General features: G+C 41.8%; 1 protein-coding gene across 1 annotated transcript in view; it reads left to right on the top strand.

Annotated features, from left to right (window-relative positions):
* Positions 1–20,926, top strand: part of OCIAD1 (OCIA domain containing 1) — a gene marked incomplete at its 5' end in the record, with an annotated part of 75,757 nt that overhangs the window by 34,651 nt on the left and 20,180 nt on the right. The window contains one exon of the mRNA XM_030192202.1: positions 7,522–7,651. Coding sequence (XP_030048062.1) covers positions 7,522–7,651 — 130 coding nt within the window. The remainder of the gene's footprint in view (positions 1–7,521; positions 7,652–20,926) is intronic.

Consider the following 20,926-nt stretch of genomic DNA (forward strand, 5'->3'; position numbering starts at 1 on the left):
GTTTTTTTTTTTTTTTTCTTCTTTTAAAATTTACCTCCGTGGCGGTTCCGGCAGCGAAGCGTCAGGGAAGGAGGCGGCGCTCCTGACGTCTAGGTTTCCCTTCGTTGTGTTCCGCCTTCTTTTGACGTCATCCTTAAGAAGGCGGAACACAGCGAAGGGAAGGCTAGACGTCGAGAGCGCCGCCTCCTTCCCTGATGCTTCGCTGCCGAGCGATGCGATTGGTTGAGTGTCATTGCTCCGCCCTTGACGTCATCACGTTTGACGCGTGGGCGGGGCAGACACAATGCGATCTCACCCCCTTCACTTTTGGCTAAAAGAGGCTTCATAGAACGTTGGAGGTGCGTTTTATATAGAGAGATGTGAGTATGTGCATACATTTACACCTTTACTCTAGGCATAAATGTGTGCAAAATAATTTCTGTGCAGTTAGATCTAGTTCTGAGAGCATATTTTATAAAGGCATGTGAACATTTACGTTGCCAAGCTTGTTCAACTCTATTCTACTTACTGCTAGTCATACACACAACTCCGTGATAGATAGGATTATCTGGAGTAAACGACTGTTATGTTTTTTTGAGGGGAAAGTCTCATATATGGTCACTGGGTGCTCTTGTATCATTTCGCTCACCAACAGGTGAGGCCCCTTATGTGACAATTTGTAATCATCGACAAAACCCCCTTCCTTCCTTCCTTCCTTCATGTAGTCTCTATCTCTGTTGGAAACTGCTTTTTTAAATCTTTTTTTAAACTTTTTTCCTTTTTTTTGTTTATTTAAAGTTGTCTACTGCTGTTCTCAGCATTTTATACTGCTGTTCTTACACACATATCTGCTAACATAACAGTGCTAGTAATGGCAGGCTTATGGTGGTCACTTATCTGAACCCTTCCGGTGTGTTTTCGTATCTTCGCACCCCGTGCTTTAGAATCTTAATGCCCCGAATCTTAACACCCCAACAGGTGCCTGTTTTGCTATCCAGCTTTGTCAAGGGAAATGCCGGAACGTCGGGTCTGTTGAAAAAAGAAAAAGTGCCTGTCAGCTTTTATGTTAGCGATGTTACCCCATCAAAAATGTTAGTGGCCTCTGCGTACCTCCACTGCACCACCTCCTTCCTTGAAGTGCCAAGGAAGGAGGTGGTGCAGTGGAGGTACCTGCTTGGTAGAGCTTACAATCTAATCAGGACAGACAAACAGGACAAATAAGGGATAATAGAATTACTTAAGGTGTGAATGATAAAACAGATATAGGTACTGAACAAGTGAATAGGGGGTTAGGAGTTAAAAGCAGCCTCAAAAAGGTGGACTTTTAACCTAGATTTGAAGACAGCCATAGATGGAGCTTGACGTACTGACTCAGGATGCCTATTCCAGGCGTATGGTGCAGCAAGATAAAAGGAACAGAGTCTGGAGTTGGCAGTGGAGGAGAAGGGAACGGATAAGAAAGATTTACCCAATGAACAGAGTTCCCTGGGAGGAGTGTAAGGATAGGAGAGATACTGAGGAGCTGCAGAATGAATGCACTTGTAAGTCAGTAAGAGGAGTTTGAACTGTATGCAGAAATAGGGAGCCAATGAAGTGACTTGAGGCGAGGGCTAATATGAGCATAGCGACACTGGCGTGCAATAACATTTTGAACAGATTGAAGGGGAGAGAGATGTAGCTATTTTATCTTCAGAAGACTGCAACATTGCTAGCAATTCTAAATTGTCCTGAGAAACCTGAGATGACTCCAGTTGATCCGTATCCATATCTTATGGTCTCTTCTTAAATGGAGGAAGATAATGTATTCTAGCCATTGGGAGAACAGATTGTGACAGTATTTTTAGGAACTCGGTTAGATTCTGTCTGAACATATCCATAGGAAAAACCAAAGGTAACTGAGGAAAATTCACCAAGGGGCTCATTTTCAAATCACAGACTTACAAAGTTCCATAAGTTGCTATGTAACTTTATAAGTCTAAGGGGTTCTTTTACTAAAGCTTAGCTCGAGTTATCTGCAGCAGGGCCCATTTTATTCCTATGGGCCCTGCTGCAGATAACGAGCTAAGCTTTAGTAAAAGACCCCCTAAGTGCTTTGAAAATATGCCTCCAAGAGCAATTGCGCCTTCTTAATCTGTTTTCAAAGTTTTCCATCTTTGTATGAAAAAACAAATTGGGGGGCACTTCTATAACTTGGTGCACTGATAACTGCGCACTGAATCAATTCTATAACAGCATTTATGCACTAACATGTTGTTATAGATGGTATTCTTAAATTTAGGTGTGACTATTTACACCAGCTCAATGGAAAGTGTAAATGGGCCCATCTAAGTGCAACAAGTGTAACACAGTATTCTATGCTACGCACATTTATTTATTTACTGCCTTTTTGAAGGAACTCACTTGAGGTGGTATACAGTAAGAATAAATCAAATAGGAACAATAGACTATTACAGCAGTAAAAATATTCAAATAATACAAAGTATGGCATAGTCTATACTTACAATGTCAACACAATATATACTAGAACATTTTAATTAACAGTGTAGGATATAAGCAAAGATGAAGCATATAGATAGGTAAGAGAGTAAGACGTGTTAGAGACTAACAAGCTTATTTTTGAAAGAGAAAGACGCCCATATTTCGACCCAAATCGGGAGATGGGTGCCTATCTCCCGTGGGCATTCAAATCGTTATAATCGAAAGCCGATTTTGGGCGTCTTCAACTGCAATCTGTCGCGGAAACGGCCAAAGTTGAGGGGGCGTGTCGGAGGCAGGTTGAAGGCGGGACTGGGGCTTGTTTATCGGCCGAGGAGAGATGAGCGTCATTGGCCGATAATCGAAAAAAGAAAGGTGTTTTTAGCGCAAATTTGGGTGACTTTTTTGGGCCCTTTTTTTTCATGAACAAGTCCCAAAAAAGTGCCCTAAACGACCAGATGACCACCGGAGGGAATCGGGGATGACCACCCCTGACTCCCCCATTGGTCACTAACCCCCTCCCACCCAAAAAAATCAACTTTAAAAACTTTTTTTTTCCAGCCTGTAGGCCAGCCTCAAATGTCATACCCAGCTCCATCACAGCAGTATGCAGGTCCCTGGAGCAGTTGTTAGTGGGTGCAGTGGACTTCAGGCAGGTGGACCCAGACCCATCCCCCCCTACCTGTTACACTTGTGGTGGTAAATGGGAGCGCTCCAAACCACCCCCAAAACCCACCGTACCCACATCTAGGTGCCCCCTTTCAACCATAAGTGCTATGGTAATGGTGTAGAGTTGTGGGGAGTGGGTTTTGGGGGGGATTTGGGGGGCTCAGCACCCAAGGAAAGGGAGCTATGGACTTCAGAGGTAGTTTGCTTTGTTTTTTTAATTGTTACAAGTGCCCCCTAGGGTGCCCAGTTGGTGTCCTGGCATGTCAGGGGGACTAGTGCACTACCCCGCCCCTTCACGTACCCGTTCTCGGAGATAGACGCCCATGGAGATGGGCGTTCGCGTTCGATTATGCCCCTCCAAGGTGACTAATTTAAAGAAAGGTGCACATGAGGTCAGAGAGATGGTTAAATATTATCTAAGCAAAAGTTGGAAATTCGCCCATAGCCTGCCCATGCTCAGCTTACATTGATGCCCCCTTGTAGGTACACACTATAGCACTTAGGCATGGCCTTATAGAATAACGTCTAATATACTTATATGTGTAACTGCCAATTTTGGTGCTTCTGATCTGCATAATTGTTACGTAAGTGTAGGCACTAAGTTATAGGCTTGCCCTTTTGGTCTTTAATACAGGTTTCTTCCAAAGCATTTACCTCGTCATTATAGGCACCAAAGGTTTGCTTGCAGCTATATAGTTGCCTCTTGAACCCTTGTAACCCAGTAGTCAAAGAGGTAATTGCTCAGAGACTTACCCAAAACATCACTCGCAGCCCAAATAGACTCTTAACATGCACTCTTGGGACTTGTGAAAATGAAAAGTCACAGTACCTGACACTGGGCCAACCACACCAGCAGCCTCAGTCAAGGAGTCTTCAGGTTGTCTCAACAGAGAGTTCTCTTTTGCAGAATTTGTTGCCCAACACTTCTGAGTACCTTTGTTGTTCACCAACAGCTTTCATCAGTGCAGCCTCCTCCTACTGGTCCCAGTACTGAGCAATATGTGCAGTATAAAACACAACACCATCCCTACAGTAAAGCATGGTAGTGGCTGCATTTATAGGGGTGCTTTGCAACAGCAGGGACAAAGAGGATTGTGAAAAGTAAGAAAAAGATGGGTGAAGTAAAGTCCAGGTAGATGGATGAAAACCTATTCCAATTTGCCATAGCCTTGGCTAGGGAGAAGGTTCATCTTTAGGTAGGACAGTGATCTTAGGAACGAAGCAAAAACAGCAGTATTGGTCAGCAAGAAGAAAGTTTATTTGTGTTCAGCTCACAACTTTCATTGAATGTCCTTGAGTGACCTATTCAAAGCTTAGAGATGAATCCAATAAGAAAACCTGTGCCAAGACATGAAGACTGCAGTCCACAGCCAACTTGAAAAAGACTGAGCTATTCTGCCAAGAGGAATGGTCAAAACTACATGATCTTGCTTTATAGTGTTGATGGATGCTTACCTTTAACGACTTGTAGCAATTATTGCTGGGGAAAGGGTTTCCACCAAGTACTGATTGAGGCAAGAGGTACAAAGACTTGTGCAAACCAGAATTTTTAAATTTTTTTATTCTTAATTACTTTTTGAATATTTTTTGAAAGAGTAGAATCTGTTGTGCAGATCAATGAAAGAAATTCCTAGTGTAATGCATTTTGAGTTGTGTTTTTTAGACAGCAGAATGTAAAAAATGTATAGAGATGTGAAGACTTTAACAAGGCACTGTAACTAAAAAAAAATTAAAAAGCCTCTTCAGTAATTAATTATCTTTATTGCATAGCTTCATAAATCAAAAAACTAATAAATGCACTCTTGCTATACACTCTGTGAGAAATTGCACAATACTGATATATATCATATACTTTATAAACTAGCCTCAATAGCCCAGGGAACCATTAATTAGGACTCCACTGAATTGGCCTGTATCATGGGCTCCTCCTCCTTTCCGAAAAAACATCCACAAGTAACAAAAAACTCCCTACATAAGGAAGAAAAGGATCTTGTGAATAAAAAACGGATGGAGGGGTATTTTAATGATCTACTTCAAATATCAATATGACTATAAGTGCATTATATCACAGAGAGTATTGAATGGAAGTAAAGAAAAAGTATGTATGATCACTTCGCAGTCCTCTTAAGGCTATATACTGAAGCAATATTCAAACAGAGAACCTTCATTCATTCATTCATTGCTTGATTAGAATCTTTTTTTCATGTTGACAGTATGCATCCAATTCATATTAGGAATAATCTCCCATTTGCACAATTTTTACGTTATAGACGTATCTGTGATAATTCACGGAAATACAAAGATTCAGCTGTCCGATTGAAAGATAAACTCATGGAAAGAGGGTATCCTAGTAAAATTGTGAAACAAGCTTATAAAAGGGCTTTGTACAATCATCGAGAATATTTATTAGAACCCAAATCTCAGGAACATCAAACTGCAAAAGATCAAAAAGCGGTTTGTATCATGCAGTATACATCTATGGCACCCAGGGTGGCTAATATTATATATAAGAACTGGAAAATACTATCCACCCATCAAATGTTTGCTAAACAAAAATGTATGATATCATATTCCAGACGTGCAAATTTAGCAGAGGTTCTATGCCATCCTGATGTTAGAACAAAGGTTTGGCAGAATGATAATGACACACGTGGTCATAAGAAATGTGGAGAATGCATTATGTGTTCAGTTATGGAGGAAACAAACAAATTTTGGGATAGAATTAAACAAAATTGGGTATATCTAAAAGGAGTGACTTCATGTATTTCAAAAGCAGTAGTCTATATGATTACATGCCCATGTGGCTTACGGTATATAGGGCAGACTAAACGCATGTTTAAAATCAGACTTTCGGAACACAAGCATGCGATTCAATCGGGCAAAACATATATGCCTCTGGCTAAACATTGTATAGAAAGGAATCATAAATTTGAACAGCTACGTTGTCTAATTATTGAGCAACTAATAAATAACAACAGAAGAGGGGATGTTTCTCGTGTTTTACATCAAAAGGAGCAGAAATGGATTTATTATTTGCAAACTGTTTATCCAGAAGGTTTAAACGGACCGATGGAATGGGAAGCATTTTTTTAATGTTAAAAAGGTGTATTCTCAGAATATATTATCATCCGAAGAGAAAAAGAAAAAATTTTTTCCATACATGTGTGTACATATATTCTTTATTGTAACTTGTTAACAATCATAAAGAGTGACAATTCCTCATGGACATTTAAGACTTTTTTTAAAGCAATTTCAAACTATACAGTATAACAAAATTTATATTAACCTTCCGTAATGATGATTGTATCACTTTAAATCTTTCAACAGAAGTGATTGGACAATAGGATATAAGTAGGTTAGTTCAGTGATTGGTTGTTTGAAATAATCACGGAACTCCCACTGGGTGGAGCTACTAATGTTGGCGTTCTATATTAATAGCCGCCATGTTCTGAACCGAGGTTCGCGATGGATAGAAAAGAAATACATTTAATTGTTTTTGTATATTTCTCCTGACGAAGAACGCGAAACAGTGGGGTCCCTTGCTGTCGAGAAAATTAAGAAGACATCATGGCTGAGCAGATTTTACTGCTCTAGCAGCTCCCACGTTTGAGTATTTCACTTCGCAACCGGAACTATATCGGACTGAAGGATTTAAACTAGAGTTGAGAACCGGTTACAATTACTTTGGATGGATTGTCTCTGATGGATAGAAGTGACAATATTCCCAGGTTTTAAGATAAGTGGTTTATTTCAACATGAAAAAAAGATTCTAATCAAGCAATGAATGAATGAATGAAGGTTCTCTGTTTGAATATTGCTTCAGTATATAGCCTTAAGAGGACTGCGAAGTGATCATACATACTTTTTCTTTACTTCCATTCAATACTCTCTGTGATATAATGCACTTATAGTCATATTGATATTTGAAGTAGATCATTAAAATACCCCTCCATCCGTTTTTTATTCACAAGATCCTTTTCTTCCTTATGTAGGGAGTTTTTTGTTACTTGTGGATGTTTTTTCGGAAAGGAGGAGGAGCCCATGATACAGGCCAATTCAGTGGAGTCCTAATTAATGGTTCCCTGGGCTATTGAGGCTAGTTTATAAAGTATATGATATATATCAGTATTGTGCAATTTCTCACAGAGTGTATAGCAAGAGTGCATTTATTAGTTTTTTGATATATGTTTAGTGCACTCTAGACAATTGAAGATATTTCCATTTTTGTATTTATAGCTTCATAAATGCAATGTAAGGAAAGTCTGAAAGCTGTGTTCTCTTGAGAAGTCTCTTACAAATTCTGCTAATGGTAACAGAATTTCTTTGTACTGTGCAGTATTGATATGTGTGTCTGATCTTTTTTAATTTTACTTATTTTTCCCGCTTAACCATTTTAAGTTGCTGGCGCTTGTGGATATATAGCAGGCAAAATATCCTACATGAAAACCTGCCAGGAAAAGTTCAAAAGGCTGGAGAATTCCCCTCTTGGAGACGTTCTTCGACAGGGCTATGGATCTTTGCCATCTAAGTAAGTCTAGAAGGGCTGAGTTCAGCAACTACTTCAGGTTCTTAGAGTTTCTGCCCAGTGGTACATGTATAGAGTTTACTAAAGGAAAAAAAAAAACAAAGAAAGGGGGAGGGAGGAGGTTGTAATTATACTCTGTTGCCTGCTCTTGCTAGTTTATGTTTGATGCTTTGAGAATGCCAAATGTTCAGTGTGCCTAGGTATGATCCTTAGATCACTTCAAGTCTTTGCTTAAAGCCCACCTCTTCAACGCTGCGTTCGGCACCTAACCCTTACCGTTCAGTGAATCCAGACTGCCCCAATTTGACTGCCCCTATCGGACCGACCGTTCACTTGTCTATTAGATTGTAAGCTCTTTGAGCAGGGACTGTCTCTCTTTGTTAAATTGTACAGCGCTGCGTAACCCTAGTAGGGCTCTAGAAATGTTAAGTAGTAGTAGTAGTATACAGAGAATGAGTAGGTTGAGAATAGGAAAGAGAAGCAAAGTAACCCATATATGGCTAAGCTCTCTGGCAAGCAAAAAACCAAGGAGAACTTACTCTGCAGAAACAAGCAATGAACAAAGAGCAGCAAAGTGGATGATGGTTGGCAGAAGGTCTTTATGGCAATGAAAACAACCCAACACAGAAGGTGTTTTGGCTTTAGGGCCTTTGTCAGGGGGTGTAAAAAAATGTAAAACATACACCCCCCTGTTTACTTAACCATGTGGCAATGCCAAGACAGCCTATTCAAAGTGAATGGACTGTGTTGGCATTATTGCGTGGCTTAGTAAACGGGGGACAATTATCACGGTCACTCACTGGAGCACGGCTTCCCACACCACATAGGACCCATTTCTGGGCGACGACCCGAAGTCCGAGGGCAGGAGGAGATAGCCGTGGAGGAGTGGGAACCGGCGGAAGGATGCTTTAAAGTCAGGGAGCGTCAGCTGGGCAGAGCACTGATGTGAAACGCCCACACTCCTTCTCCCTCGAGGCTTTGGCTAGGAGTCTGTTTGCTCGTGTGAGCTGCGACATCTCTGCTTTCTGTGTTTCTGCTTGTTTGCCGGTTTAAGAACCAGACCGGACCCAGATTTATCCTGCTTTACGCCTTCTCTAGACCCGGACCGGACCCTGACTTCTCCTGCCTGCCACCTTGCCAAGACTCAGACCGGACTCTATCTTCTTGTGCTTTTACTGTCTGCCTCTGCCTTTGAAGTGGAGCCTGACTCCTCACCTTATCTGCCCTCTTCCTCCGCCTTCTCTCAAGTCCTGCCGGTCACCCGAACCTGAGGGTTCAGCCCTTGGGGAACCGTGACTGGTATAGAAGAAGTACCTGTCTTCTCAGTGAGGAGACAACGGAGATCCTGGTCAACCAGTAGTGAAGACAGGCTGCGGTCCAGGAGGCAAAGTCAGGTTCAGGCAGAGGTCGTCAGGACAAGTCAGCAAGAAGAAACACACCAGCACAATCTAACAAGGTTGTACTCGAGACAAATAAGCAATGAAAGGTTCCTTCTTTTAAAGCTGAAGGTGTCTGACGTCAGAGGAGCACGCGCCTGCAGGTACGCACCCAGACTGTAGGCGCACCAGATGTAGACACCCAGACTGTAGGTGCGCTGGAATGTAGTCACCCAGACTGTAGACGCTCTGGACTGTAGGTGCCCAGACTGTAGACACGCTGGAATGTAGGCGCCCAGGAGGGAAGGAGTCTACATGCGTAGCGTCTGGGTCAGGGAATGTCGTGGGTGCGTACGTCTGGCTCTGCAGGTTACACTCCAAGTTTGTGACAAAAATTATACATAAAAATAATAATGATGACAGCGAGACAATATGTGCTAATAAGTGAATCAACCAAGTAGCCAATGGTGTGTAAATACAAGTGCCCTACTTGATGATATAATACAAGTACCATACTTGATGATATGATAATACAATGTCCGTAATATAGGGAATAATAAATTGCAATCCAGTCTAAAAAGAAATAATAGCAAATTTAAATATCATACCAAGGTATATGTAATCAAAACGTGTGCACTCAATAAGAAGGAATAGGTAAATATTTAGGGCACCTTTTACTATGCGGCGGTAAGACCAACACAGTTAGCGCGGGAGCCCATACCGCTACCTGAATGGGTGGCGGTAAGGGCTCCTCCCCCTCCCCCCCCCCCTCCGAAATGGCTGCGTGGCAAGTGCTTTACTTGCCACACGGCCATTTCATACAGGAAAGAGAGACTTCCCTTTTACCCGCTGCAGTAAAAGGGGGCCTCAGCGCGCATGAAAGACACCTTTTTTCCACAGCTTGGTAAATTGGGCCCTTAATGCGTTAATCACGTTATTAACACATTAAATGTATGTTATGATTCTGCTAGACAGGCAGGGGAATGTTTGGGACTCGCTCCTGATTGGGTTGTCAGAGGCTGAGCCTGACGGGTGAAGAATCTAAAAGAGTAGCCTTAATAGTAACTAATTTTTGAATGCCAGAGAAACCTATCCTGAATCTCTTACTTTTCAAGCCGCAAAATCTCCTCGTCTCTCATTTTCTTCCTGTGGGCCATATATACTATCACTATTCCACGGAGCACAGCTTTCGCCATGTCCCAAAAGAGAATGGGCTGAGCCACATGGGTGGCATTGTTAAGTTTATAACTATTCCACTTTTCCAAAATAAGGGACTAAAATGACTGGTCCTGCTGGTTTCCCATTGTGCTGTACCTCCACTGAAAGCGAGGTTGATCTAAAGGATCGAGATCTAATGAAACCCAATCAGCGCATGTTCAGAAATTCCATAGGGACCAACTTCAGACTCAGTTAAATGTTTAGAAAAAGATCAAGATATTATTGATTCTCAATTGGGTAGAATAAGCCCGAGACAAATGTGTGCAATCTCTTTTACCCATATGAAACAATCTCCAAGAATTGATTAGAGAGAAGGCAGACCCTTAGAAGTAAGCCCCCCCCCCCCCCCCGCTCCGGGTGAGATCTGTCCAGTGCCGGGTCATAAATCATATTAAAATCACTGCCCTTGACATACATAGTAAATGACGGCAGATAAAGACCTGTACGGTCCATCCAGTATGCCCAACAAAATAAACTCATTTTACATGGTATGTGATACTTTATATGTATACCTTTGATTTGACCTTCCCTTTCTCAGGGCACAGACTGTAGAAGTCTGCCCAGTACTGTTCTTGTACTAAGTTCTGAAGCTAATATCGAAACCCCTTAAAATTTACACTCCAGCCCATCCCTATCTATTCAGTCATGATCAGGGCGTAGACCGTTGAAGTCTGCCTAACTCCCGTTTTCTTTCCAATTACTGGCGTCGCCACCCAATCTCCGCTAAGATTCCACGGAACCATTCCTTCTAAACAGAATTAATTTATGTTTATTCCACGTATGTTTGAATTCCATTCCTGTTTTCATCTCCACCACCTCCCGTGGGGAGGGCATTCCACATATCCACCACCCTCTCCGTGAAAAAATACTTCCTGACATTAGTCCTGAGTCTGCTCTCCTTCAACCTCAATTCGTGTCCACTAGTTCTACCACCTTCCTGTCTCCGGAAAAGGTTTGTTTGCGGATTAATACCTTTTAAATATTTGAACGTCTGTATCATATCACCCCTGTTTCTCCTTTCCTCCAAGGTATATATATTCAGGTCAACAAGTCTCTCCTCTTATGGTTTGCAACACAAATCCCATACCATTTTCGTAGCTTTTCTTTGCACCGCTTCCAGTCTTTTTACATCTTTAGCAAGATACGGCCTCCAAAACTGAACACAATACTCCCAAGTGGGGCCTCACCAACGACTACAACACCTCCTTTCTTCTGCTGGGTATGCCCCTCTCTACGCAGCCTAGCATCCTTCTGGCCACGGCCGTCGTCTTGTCGCATTGTTTCTTCACCTTTAGATCCTCCATCACCAACACCCCAAGGTCTCTCTCCTGAGTCGAGCTTACTAATCTCTCCCCTCCTATCCAGTATCTCTCTTTTGGGTTTCCGCACCCCAAATGTCACTCTACACTTCTTGGCATTAAATTTTAACTTTTTTATGTGCTTATATCTACTGATCAGTGCAAGCTAACTAGGCTATCCCTTAATTATCTTGTGGTTAATATTAGTGAACAGTGCTCAGTTGTGCGTATTATCAATCACCCCGTATGATTGATATATATAATCAACCTTACATCATTGCACTGCGACCCTCCCTGCCTCCATCTTCCACTCTAGTAATTAATATAATTATACTTATGTGATTATTTTATACATAAAGATTGCACTTATCTGGGTAGAGGTGGACCCGGGTCTCGTTAGATCTTATGTATGATGTCAGTTGTTGTCCAAGGTGAGCGATATCTGTGTTAATGTGACCGTGCTCTTCTTAAAACATTCCAGTCCTACTCAAATCCTGGATTTCATATATCTTTCTCATATCATATCTTCCCTTGTATCTTCCCGACACAAGCTGTGTTTCGCAGAACTTTGCGTCTTCAGGGGAATATATGGATCCTACATGTTAAAACGTTATGTTAGATCAAATTCAAATCACGTATTTTTATATCGAAGTAGAGCATACATTCCTCATACTCTGTTCTCAGTCTGAATAAGTTATCATTTATACTTATTTTTTTACTAATCATTTCACTGCTGGCATACCTGATGTGGAGCATCCTACTTACTCGCGACTTTCTTCTCAAAAATACACCAACGCATGCGCTGTCATTTTATAGCCTGTTCAACCTGACTCCTCCCATATCTATTCTGACAGCCATTCAATCTCCCGGTTCAACCCACGTGGTATGACTGTGTCCCATTGGAAGATTAACCTTTATTCTTTATTCTTTAAAGCTCTTACTATGTCACCACCCCTCGGTAGTTGTATCTGGGCTAGTACAGTATATTTCACATCTTCCAGTGTGTGCTTCATCTCGTTCCAATGATCTGCTAGTGGAGCCTCTCTTTTCTGAATCGTAAGGGTGATTGATGCCAATTCTTCTTGGCCTTCGCCCAAATCTTGTCATCAAGGCTCCTTACTGCTCACAAGGTCGAATCCACACATCACCTCGGGGTCAGATTTGACAATGGACGGTCCCGGGGGGCCTGCACTCAGTGTCCAAGGGTGTAGCAGTAGCTGTGCTTACCAATGCTCCCGATGCCGGTCCAATACTCCACACTGATGTCAGTGCCTCTGACCTCGATGCCAATGCCTACATCAAGGAACCAGACTTTGCTCCAAAACTCCTCTCTCATTGAGCCTCTCTGGTGACCTGGGTCCTATTAAGGCACAGAACACAGTTAGTAAGGCTATGGTCGGGCCTGAAACACTGAAGACACCAAGAATGTGTGTCTTTCCAGAGATCGTCCAACTGCACCAGGTACAGTGCTTAAAGCCACAGGGAACCTTCGTGGATATTGAAGGAAAAACTTCTTCAGCTACATTAAACGAAGTGATGGTGCCTGAAAAAGAGGCAAGGCACTGCAAAAAGGGAAAAATCCCAGCCAAAGTCTAGGCCTAACACGGCCAAATGATGATGGAAAAGAAAGGAAAATTAAAACCAGGTAAATAAACTAGAAGATAATGGAAAAAGGCAAAAAAAAAGGGGGTTCCACAAACGGGAACACAAGAAAAGGATGAAAATATTGCTGAAAGGCATAAAAAAGCTCTTTGGACTGAGCGAAATGAGGAGAGGATAAATAAACAACACCCTCTCCTCACTGTGGTAGAAAAAAAACCTGAGGAGACCGCTTTCTTGTGGCGTGCAGGGAAGGCACTTGCACATGTGGAACATGCCTTGCACTCCACAAAGCTCTACTTATGCTAATCATAAGTCCCAGTCCAGGCAACGCAGGTCGGCGTCACTCATTTGTGAGAATAGATAGGCCAGCTTGTCCTCGGAGAACTTCTAATTTCAAATGTCTACACAGTTTTACTTGCATCCAGAAACACTTAACTGAGCTGGGTCAACAAAAAAAAAAAAAGATATGTCTTTGTGAACCAAGAGTCACACAACATTTACAAGGAAATCTGAGAACAAAATTGGCCCCCAGTGCAAACACCTGTTGCCTCATCTGAAGAAACAATTTTCTGTGTTCCTATGTACTCTTAATTAGGTTCAGAAATATCCAAACGTTTTGGCCCATGAACAGTTTTTGCCTATGACAAAATATAATTTCAGAATATGATCCTGATCCTGAGGAAATATAAAAGTTACCAAAAAAGAGTACCTCGTGTTGGTTTGTGTGTCAGATTTTTCAAGAAATGCAGTTAAGTCTAAACTATCCTGTGATATCTCAATGTTTAGAACTTGGGCAGCTCCAGCCATTTTATCCTGATCGGAGGTTGCTTTAGGTTTACTAGAAATATAATACAACTTAGTTGTTGGAGAATTGTTTCCTTAGGCAGTAACAACATCTCAAAATAATTCTTCAACAAATGAACAGAGGAAAAAATGCAGTATGTTTTGGAAAATGTAAAAATCTCAAATTTAGATACCTCAGAGTTTTCCAAGTTCTCCAACCTTCTATTGAAGAAAACTTTTTCCTTTATCAAGGCAGTCTGTACCTTTTGTAATTCCAAGGAATCGGCAGATAAATTTTGTATTTGATCCTGAACCGCGGGCAACACATTCTCTGCCTTCAAAACTGAAGTACTAAAAGTTGCCATGGCTTTAGTTAAAGAGGAAACAGCCACATTTAGAGAAGTTAAAGTCTCCCAAACTGACTAGAGAGAGACTTTCTCCAGTTGCACTAGAGGCTGAACTGTCTGCAAGGAATCCAAAATAGCCTCTTGTTGCAAAGAATAAAGGATTAAATACTGGCAGCCAATCACACAAAGAAATACCTTCCCCTAAGATATTTCGGGACTCCAATTACTGCGGACTGCCCTCTCCAGAAGTCGCACCATCTCACAATGCTGACGCCTGCAGTGTTTCTTCAGCACTCAAGTCCAAGCAGGGGAGGAGGAGGTACAGAATGCTGGACTGGGTTGAGACTAATGTAAGCATCTCCCATAGTTGCTGTTTCTCAGGATCGGTTCAAAAAACCAGCAGCGAGAGCCTTCTTGATGGAAAGTTGCCAGTAAGGAGAAGTCACCTGGGATTCAGAGGAATAATCTCTGGGCTTCCCCTTATGCTTCTTCCCCTTAGTTTATGGGGAGATGCAGAGCAGGTCCTCACTGTGCCCTCGCTCAAGCGCCTCCTGGCTTTCACTTTTGTTTTAACCTCTCTATCAAGATTCCCTAAATTTAAAGTTTTGATAGTGTCCTTCAAGGATACCCACCTCCGAACCATGTGCTCCTGAGTGATTGTCAGTTTCCCTCCCCCCCCCCCCCCGTTCTAGTTCAAAAGCTACTTCTCCTTTTTAAATGTTAGCGCCAGCAACCTGGTTCCATCCCAGTTAAGGTAGAGTCCATCCTTTCGGAATAGGTTCCCCCTTTTCCAGAATATTGCACTGTTCCTAACAAATATGAGTCCCACATCTCTGCTCCATCATCTAAGCATGTATTGAGACCAGAGCTCTGCCTGCCACTTGGGTCCTGTGTGTAGAACAGGGAACTGTTCTGAAAATGCTACCTTGAAGGATCTGGATGTGAACTTTCTAACTAAAATTTGGCTTCCAGAACCTCCCTCCTACATTTTCCTATGTCGCTGGTACCCAAATGTACCAAGACATCTGACTCCTTCCCAGCACTGTCTAAAATCTTATCTAGGTGATATGCAAGATCCACCACCTTTGTTCCAGACAGGCAGAAGACCAAGTGATCCTTATGTCCACAAGCCATCCAGCTATCTATGTGCCTAATTACAGTCACCAACTAAAACGGCTGTCCTAACTGTTTCCCCCTAGGCAGAAGCTCCTGGAGAAATATTAGACAATTTGCAAACTCAAGAATCTTCTAGACCTCGCTCTGATATCAGTTCACCATGTAATTTGCACACACCTCACAGTAATGCTAATACACATTCAAATCTACCGCAAAGAAAAAAGAATGTAAAATGCCCTCATTAGCTATTAATGTTGGAAGTATTACTTGCAAAGGTTAATAGAACCCAGCTCAAGGTGAAAATTTACTATACCTTTTGAGGTATAGTTACCTTTGTTACATTACAAAGACATTTATACCCCACATTAGAGTTCAGTGTGACTTATATCAAAGAAACCAGGCATTTCCTGAGAATTTACAGAACACAAATTAGAAGTAACAAACTTACAGAATAAAAAGGGTTTTCAAAAGTTTACAAAATATTCCATAATTTGTTTGACATTCAATTTCTATTGGTAATAAATTCCACCATCTGGCTGTCTGAAAAGGAAATAAAGATGAAAATACTGTCTTATAAATAATCTTACTGGGATTGGGATAGTGCAGGGGATAAATACTCTCTTCAGTTTGGGTTGGAATTTCTAGCAATTAGATTACACTTGAACCATTGACTGATCAAATTCAAATAAAGGTGAAGACTATCAAAAGAGTCAGTAGTTGTCTTATTGACTCAGTGAGAAATATCATCAGCATAGATGCAGAATGAAACATTCAGGCTTGTTAATAATCTACGTAAAGGTAGCAGAAAAAAATTAAATGGCACTACTGAGAGAGCAGACCCCTGAGGGACTCCAATAACACAATTCAGGTCCTCTGATTTACTTAACCACGTTTGACACAAAATTTCCTGCCCTGCAGAAAAGAAGTAAGCCATTTCAAAACCTGTCCAGATATACCAATAGATTGCAACTGGTTGAGAAGATATGGTTAACTGCATCAAACGCTGCTGAAATGTGCAGACTAATTAAAAAAAATAAAAATCTCCATTTACAGTACTTGATCTCTTCTGAGATGTGCTCTCATCTCTGTTCTCCTGCATCCCTTGTGCTACTTTATTTTATTTTTTATTTTTGTTACATTTGTACCCCGCGCTTTCCCATTCATGGCAGGCTCAATGCGGCTTACATGGGGCAATGGAGGGTTAAGTGACTAGCCCAGAGTCACAAGGAGCTGCCTGTGCCTGAAGTGGGAATTGAACTCAGTTCCCCAGGACCAAAGTCCACCACCCTAACCACTAGGCCACTCCTCCACTCCACTGGTAGATGGATTTTGAACCTTCTCTGCTCCCTTGTAAGTGCCTTTCAACTTTTCAGGATCTTCTCTGCCTCAAACTCTTCTTCCTTGATACTGTCAAGTGTAGTCTGTTTTTAGTCTTCAATATACATTACTCTTCAATTTCTCTCCTCTCTTCTCTTGTTGCTCACAGACTGTGCAGTCTTTCAGTGCTTAAGAAAGTCCTTTTTCTCCTTTCTACTTTTTTTATTATATTTTTGTTACATTTGTACCCCACGCTTTCCAACTCATGGCAGGCTCAATGCGGCTTACATATACAGGTACTTATTTGTACCTGGGGCAATGGAGGGTTAAGTGACTTGCCCAGAGTCACAAGGAGCTGCCTGTGCCTGAAGTGGGAATCGAACTCAGTTCCCCAGGACCAGAGTCCACCACCCTAACCACTAGGCCACTCCTCCACTAGGACATAATTTGCTTTACTGCTTATTACATGCTTCTCATCTTCAACCTCTCTGGACTAGGAAAGTAGCATGCACCTTGTACACATGCTTTCAGCATGTACTCATACTGCTTCTGAGTTCCAGTCCTTTCCCCAAATGGTTGCAGCTTTTATCTTACTTCTCCTTAAGGACGAGTTGAGATCTCCCAGATACCATCTCCTTTCTCCTCCTTAAGGCACTTCGTGCCCTGGGGTTCTTCTGGTTTTCAGGCATACAATTCCTTGCCTCCTTTTTGCTTATGGGAACAGGCCCTATTTCTGGCTTTTCTCTGCTTCTCACTTCTCTTCCTTATCCTCTTGTGTAGAAGACCAAGGTCCTGATGGGCCCTGGGAGACCCACCACTTTTCCCCCTTTTGTTTGACTCTTTCTAGGGAAGAAAGACAATAAATCCCTCCCTACACTTCTGTGTTACACTTTCCTCCAATTCTTGAGAATCTACTGCTATTAGGTTACCTCTCCAGAATAGTCCAGCCATTAGTTTGACTTTCACTGCTCTAGAGCAGAGACCTAGACTGTTCATACTGTTATATAATTGGATGGTGCATCCTGCTACAAGAGCATAAGAAAAAGTCATTCTGAGTCAGACCAAGGTCCATTCAGCCTAAGATTCTGTCTCTGACAGTGACCAGTCCGGGCCTCAAGTACCTGGCAGATTCCAAAAAGTAGAAACATTTTTTCGTAGCTCATTTCCAGGGATGAGCAATGACGCTCCCAAGACTACCTGGCCAATAATTTTATAATGGACTTTTCCTCCAGGAATTTGTCCAAACCTCTCTTAAATCCCACTCTGTTAGTCGCCTTGACCACATCCTCTGGCAACAGATTCCACAGCTTAATTATGCTCTGAGTGAAAAACAAAACTTTCTACAAATTGTTTTCAGTCTACTGGTCATTAGTCTTATATTATGTCCTCATGTTTTTGTGTTGTTAGGGAATGGTGTTTGACTTTCAATTTAATCATTACACCTGACTCCTGGTTTTATAAACTTGTATCATATCCCCTCTGAATCATTTTCTCTTCAGGTTGAAGAGAACTAACCTGTTTAGCCTTCTTCAGAAGGATGGTGTTCCATCCTCTGTTGTTTTTTGTTGCCCTTTCTGAACACTGTCAAGTTCTGACAGAGCCCTTATGAGATGGGGATGACTAGAACTGCCTTCAGTAATCAAGGCACTAGGAACCTATACAGAGGCAGTTTTGTTTTCTGTCCCTTTTTGAATAAAACCCTAACCGTCTCTTATTGACTAGTTGGTGTTTTCCAAGTTTAATTTTTAATGGAAGAGTGAAGAAAGGGATGGAATGTTCTCAGCATTGGGCCAAACATTCTGAATACATTAAAACCCATTGTGCAAGTTTCTGTCGAGCAGGGACTGTCTCTTCATGTTCAAGTGTACAGCGCTGCGTATGTCTAGTAGCACTATAAAAATAATGAGTAGTAGTAGTAAGTGAAGGCGCTGGCTGAGCAGTTGTACTGAGGAAAAACTGGGTTCGCCTTGCTGTGTTACAGCCTTAAGAGTAGTGTCCTCCTGAAGCATGATGCTTTTTAATATTACATACAATAAAGTCATTAGGTTTTTCAAAACGGGTTTCCTGTTTTTACAGGATGTGGTTTTCCTCTCTGGTGTTTTAAGGATTGTAGATTTAACCTTGTGCTAATTAAGAACATACTGGTGTTTTTTTTTTCTTTTTTGCAGACACGCACCCCTTTGGCACAAATCTATATATATGCTGTCATGTATTTTTCAGTGTCTGTGCTCATAGTGGTATTTTCTCATCTGTGCTGTAGACAATATGTGCAAACGATCACTCACTTTTATATTTCCTATTAAGGAAATGTTTTTACATTGTTCTTCCACAATACGTTGATCTAGAAGCTATCTGAAAGACAAAAATTGGTTGACATACAGGTTCGGTACTGGGCTGTGACCAAGAGCAAATATACTGTATTTGCACTCAGCTGGCTTCCATGTGTTCTCAATCTCAAAGCTGCACTGCTCAGAAACTACTTTCTTAATGGAAAATTGTATACATTTTTTTTTAGAAATGTGGCCAATATTACATGTATGGTAACTTTGTTGCTGTTTTTCCTCATGCCTTGCCCCCCCACAAAATCCCACAAGTTTATCTTTTATGGAGTAATTTTATAGTTGTTGAGGGGTATACCTGTGTACAGAATAGGAACACAGACATATGAAGGGTAATTCTATAATTGGACACCTAATTTTAGACACCAAGAATAGCAGGCAGCTGCTTATTCTAATAGAATATTAGTATAACTGGTCAAATGTGCTCGAGCACTTACGTCAGGTATACATCTAGTGTAAATTTGCATGCCTAGATTGGGGAAGTATGTGTCTAAATAGTATTCTATAATTTATGCACATAAGTGTGTGTCCTTCCCATGCTACATATAAACTCTATCCATTTAAATGCCCATCTGTAAAGTATACGCCATTGAAGATTGGTATAGCCATATCATTGTGTCTAGAATATTTGGCATTTTCGTTTGAACTTGCTGTCTAAATCTAGGCAATTCTTTATAGAATTACCCCCATAAAGGGCAATTCTATAACTGGGCACCTGCATTTACACACCATTTGTGTGTAAATATACAGAATACTATCACTTTCTCAGAAGCACACATAAGTAGTAGCAGGGTGACAAAGCGCTATTCTGTAAGGATGCATCTAACTGGCACAGACTGTAAATGCAAGGAGGCATTCACATGGAAGGGCCATGGGAGGGGTTACCACTTAAAGAATATTATCCCACGAAACGTGATATCTGCCAACTCTGCTGGACTGCCGGGTCCAAGTCAAAGACACACAGCCATAATATTCATTTATGCATGTCCCTGCCACATTTATGCAACTGCAGTTATACCAGGTCTATGTCTGGTGTAATTGCGGTTGTATACATGTTCCAGTGCCGGGTTTCAATAGTATTCCATAATGGAATCCGGTGCCCAGATGCTGTTACAGAATAGACTTTTCACCATGTAGCATGTAGGCTCCTAAAAAGAGGGGGCAATACTGTAAAAGTCACCCGAATTTTGGTGTAAAGTTCAGGACGATGAGCATGAATTCTGAAATGGCCTCTGTGCACTCAGATTCCATAGGGTAAATTGTAAATCAGCTTTTGAGTGCCAGCATTTTTATGTTGTCACTTACGCATGCAAAGGCAGATGTAAAATGTTAGTCCATAAATGTTGCACTTCAGTGCATAACATAGTTTCGCCAAGGACAAGACATCCAGTTCATTCTCGCATGTGGGTGGCATCATCCACGGTGCCCGGTGCATAGGATTACCATATTTGCCCTAAGCCAGTGGTTCCTAAACCTGGTCTTGAAGGCACCCCAGCCAGTCAGATTTTCAGGATACCCACAATGAATATTCATGAGAGAGATCTGCATGCACTGCCTCCACTGCATTCAAATCTATCTCATAAATATTAATTGTGGATATACTGAAAACCTGACTGGCTGGGGTGCCTTCAGGACCAGGTTTGGGGACCACTGCCCTAAGGAAAAAGAAGACATATGCTACCACCCCTGTCACACCCCTGCCCCCTGTCACTTTGACCCCCCCCCCCAAAGATTCCCTCTCTCTCCCCCCATGTATATCTCCACCTCAGTTTTCCAGCCTCCCTCCACTCACATGACTCCATTCATTGACTACCCCTCCCCTCCTGTACCTTATTGTACTGCCCTGGTGGACTAATGGCCTCATCGGGGCAGGAAAGAGCCC

This window comes from Microcaecilia unicolor, chromosome 2 (assembly GCF_901765095.1).
Source record: "Microcaecilia unicolor chromosome 2, aMicUni1.1, whole genome shotgun sequence".
NCBI classification, from domain to species: Eukaryota; Metazoa; Chordata; class Amphibia; order Gymnophiona; family Siphonopidae; genus Microcaecilia; species Microcaecilia unicolor.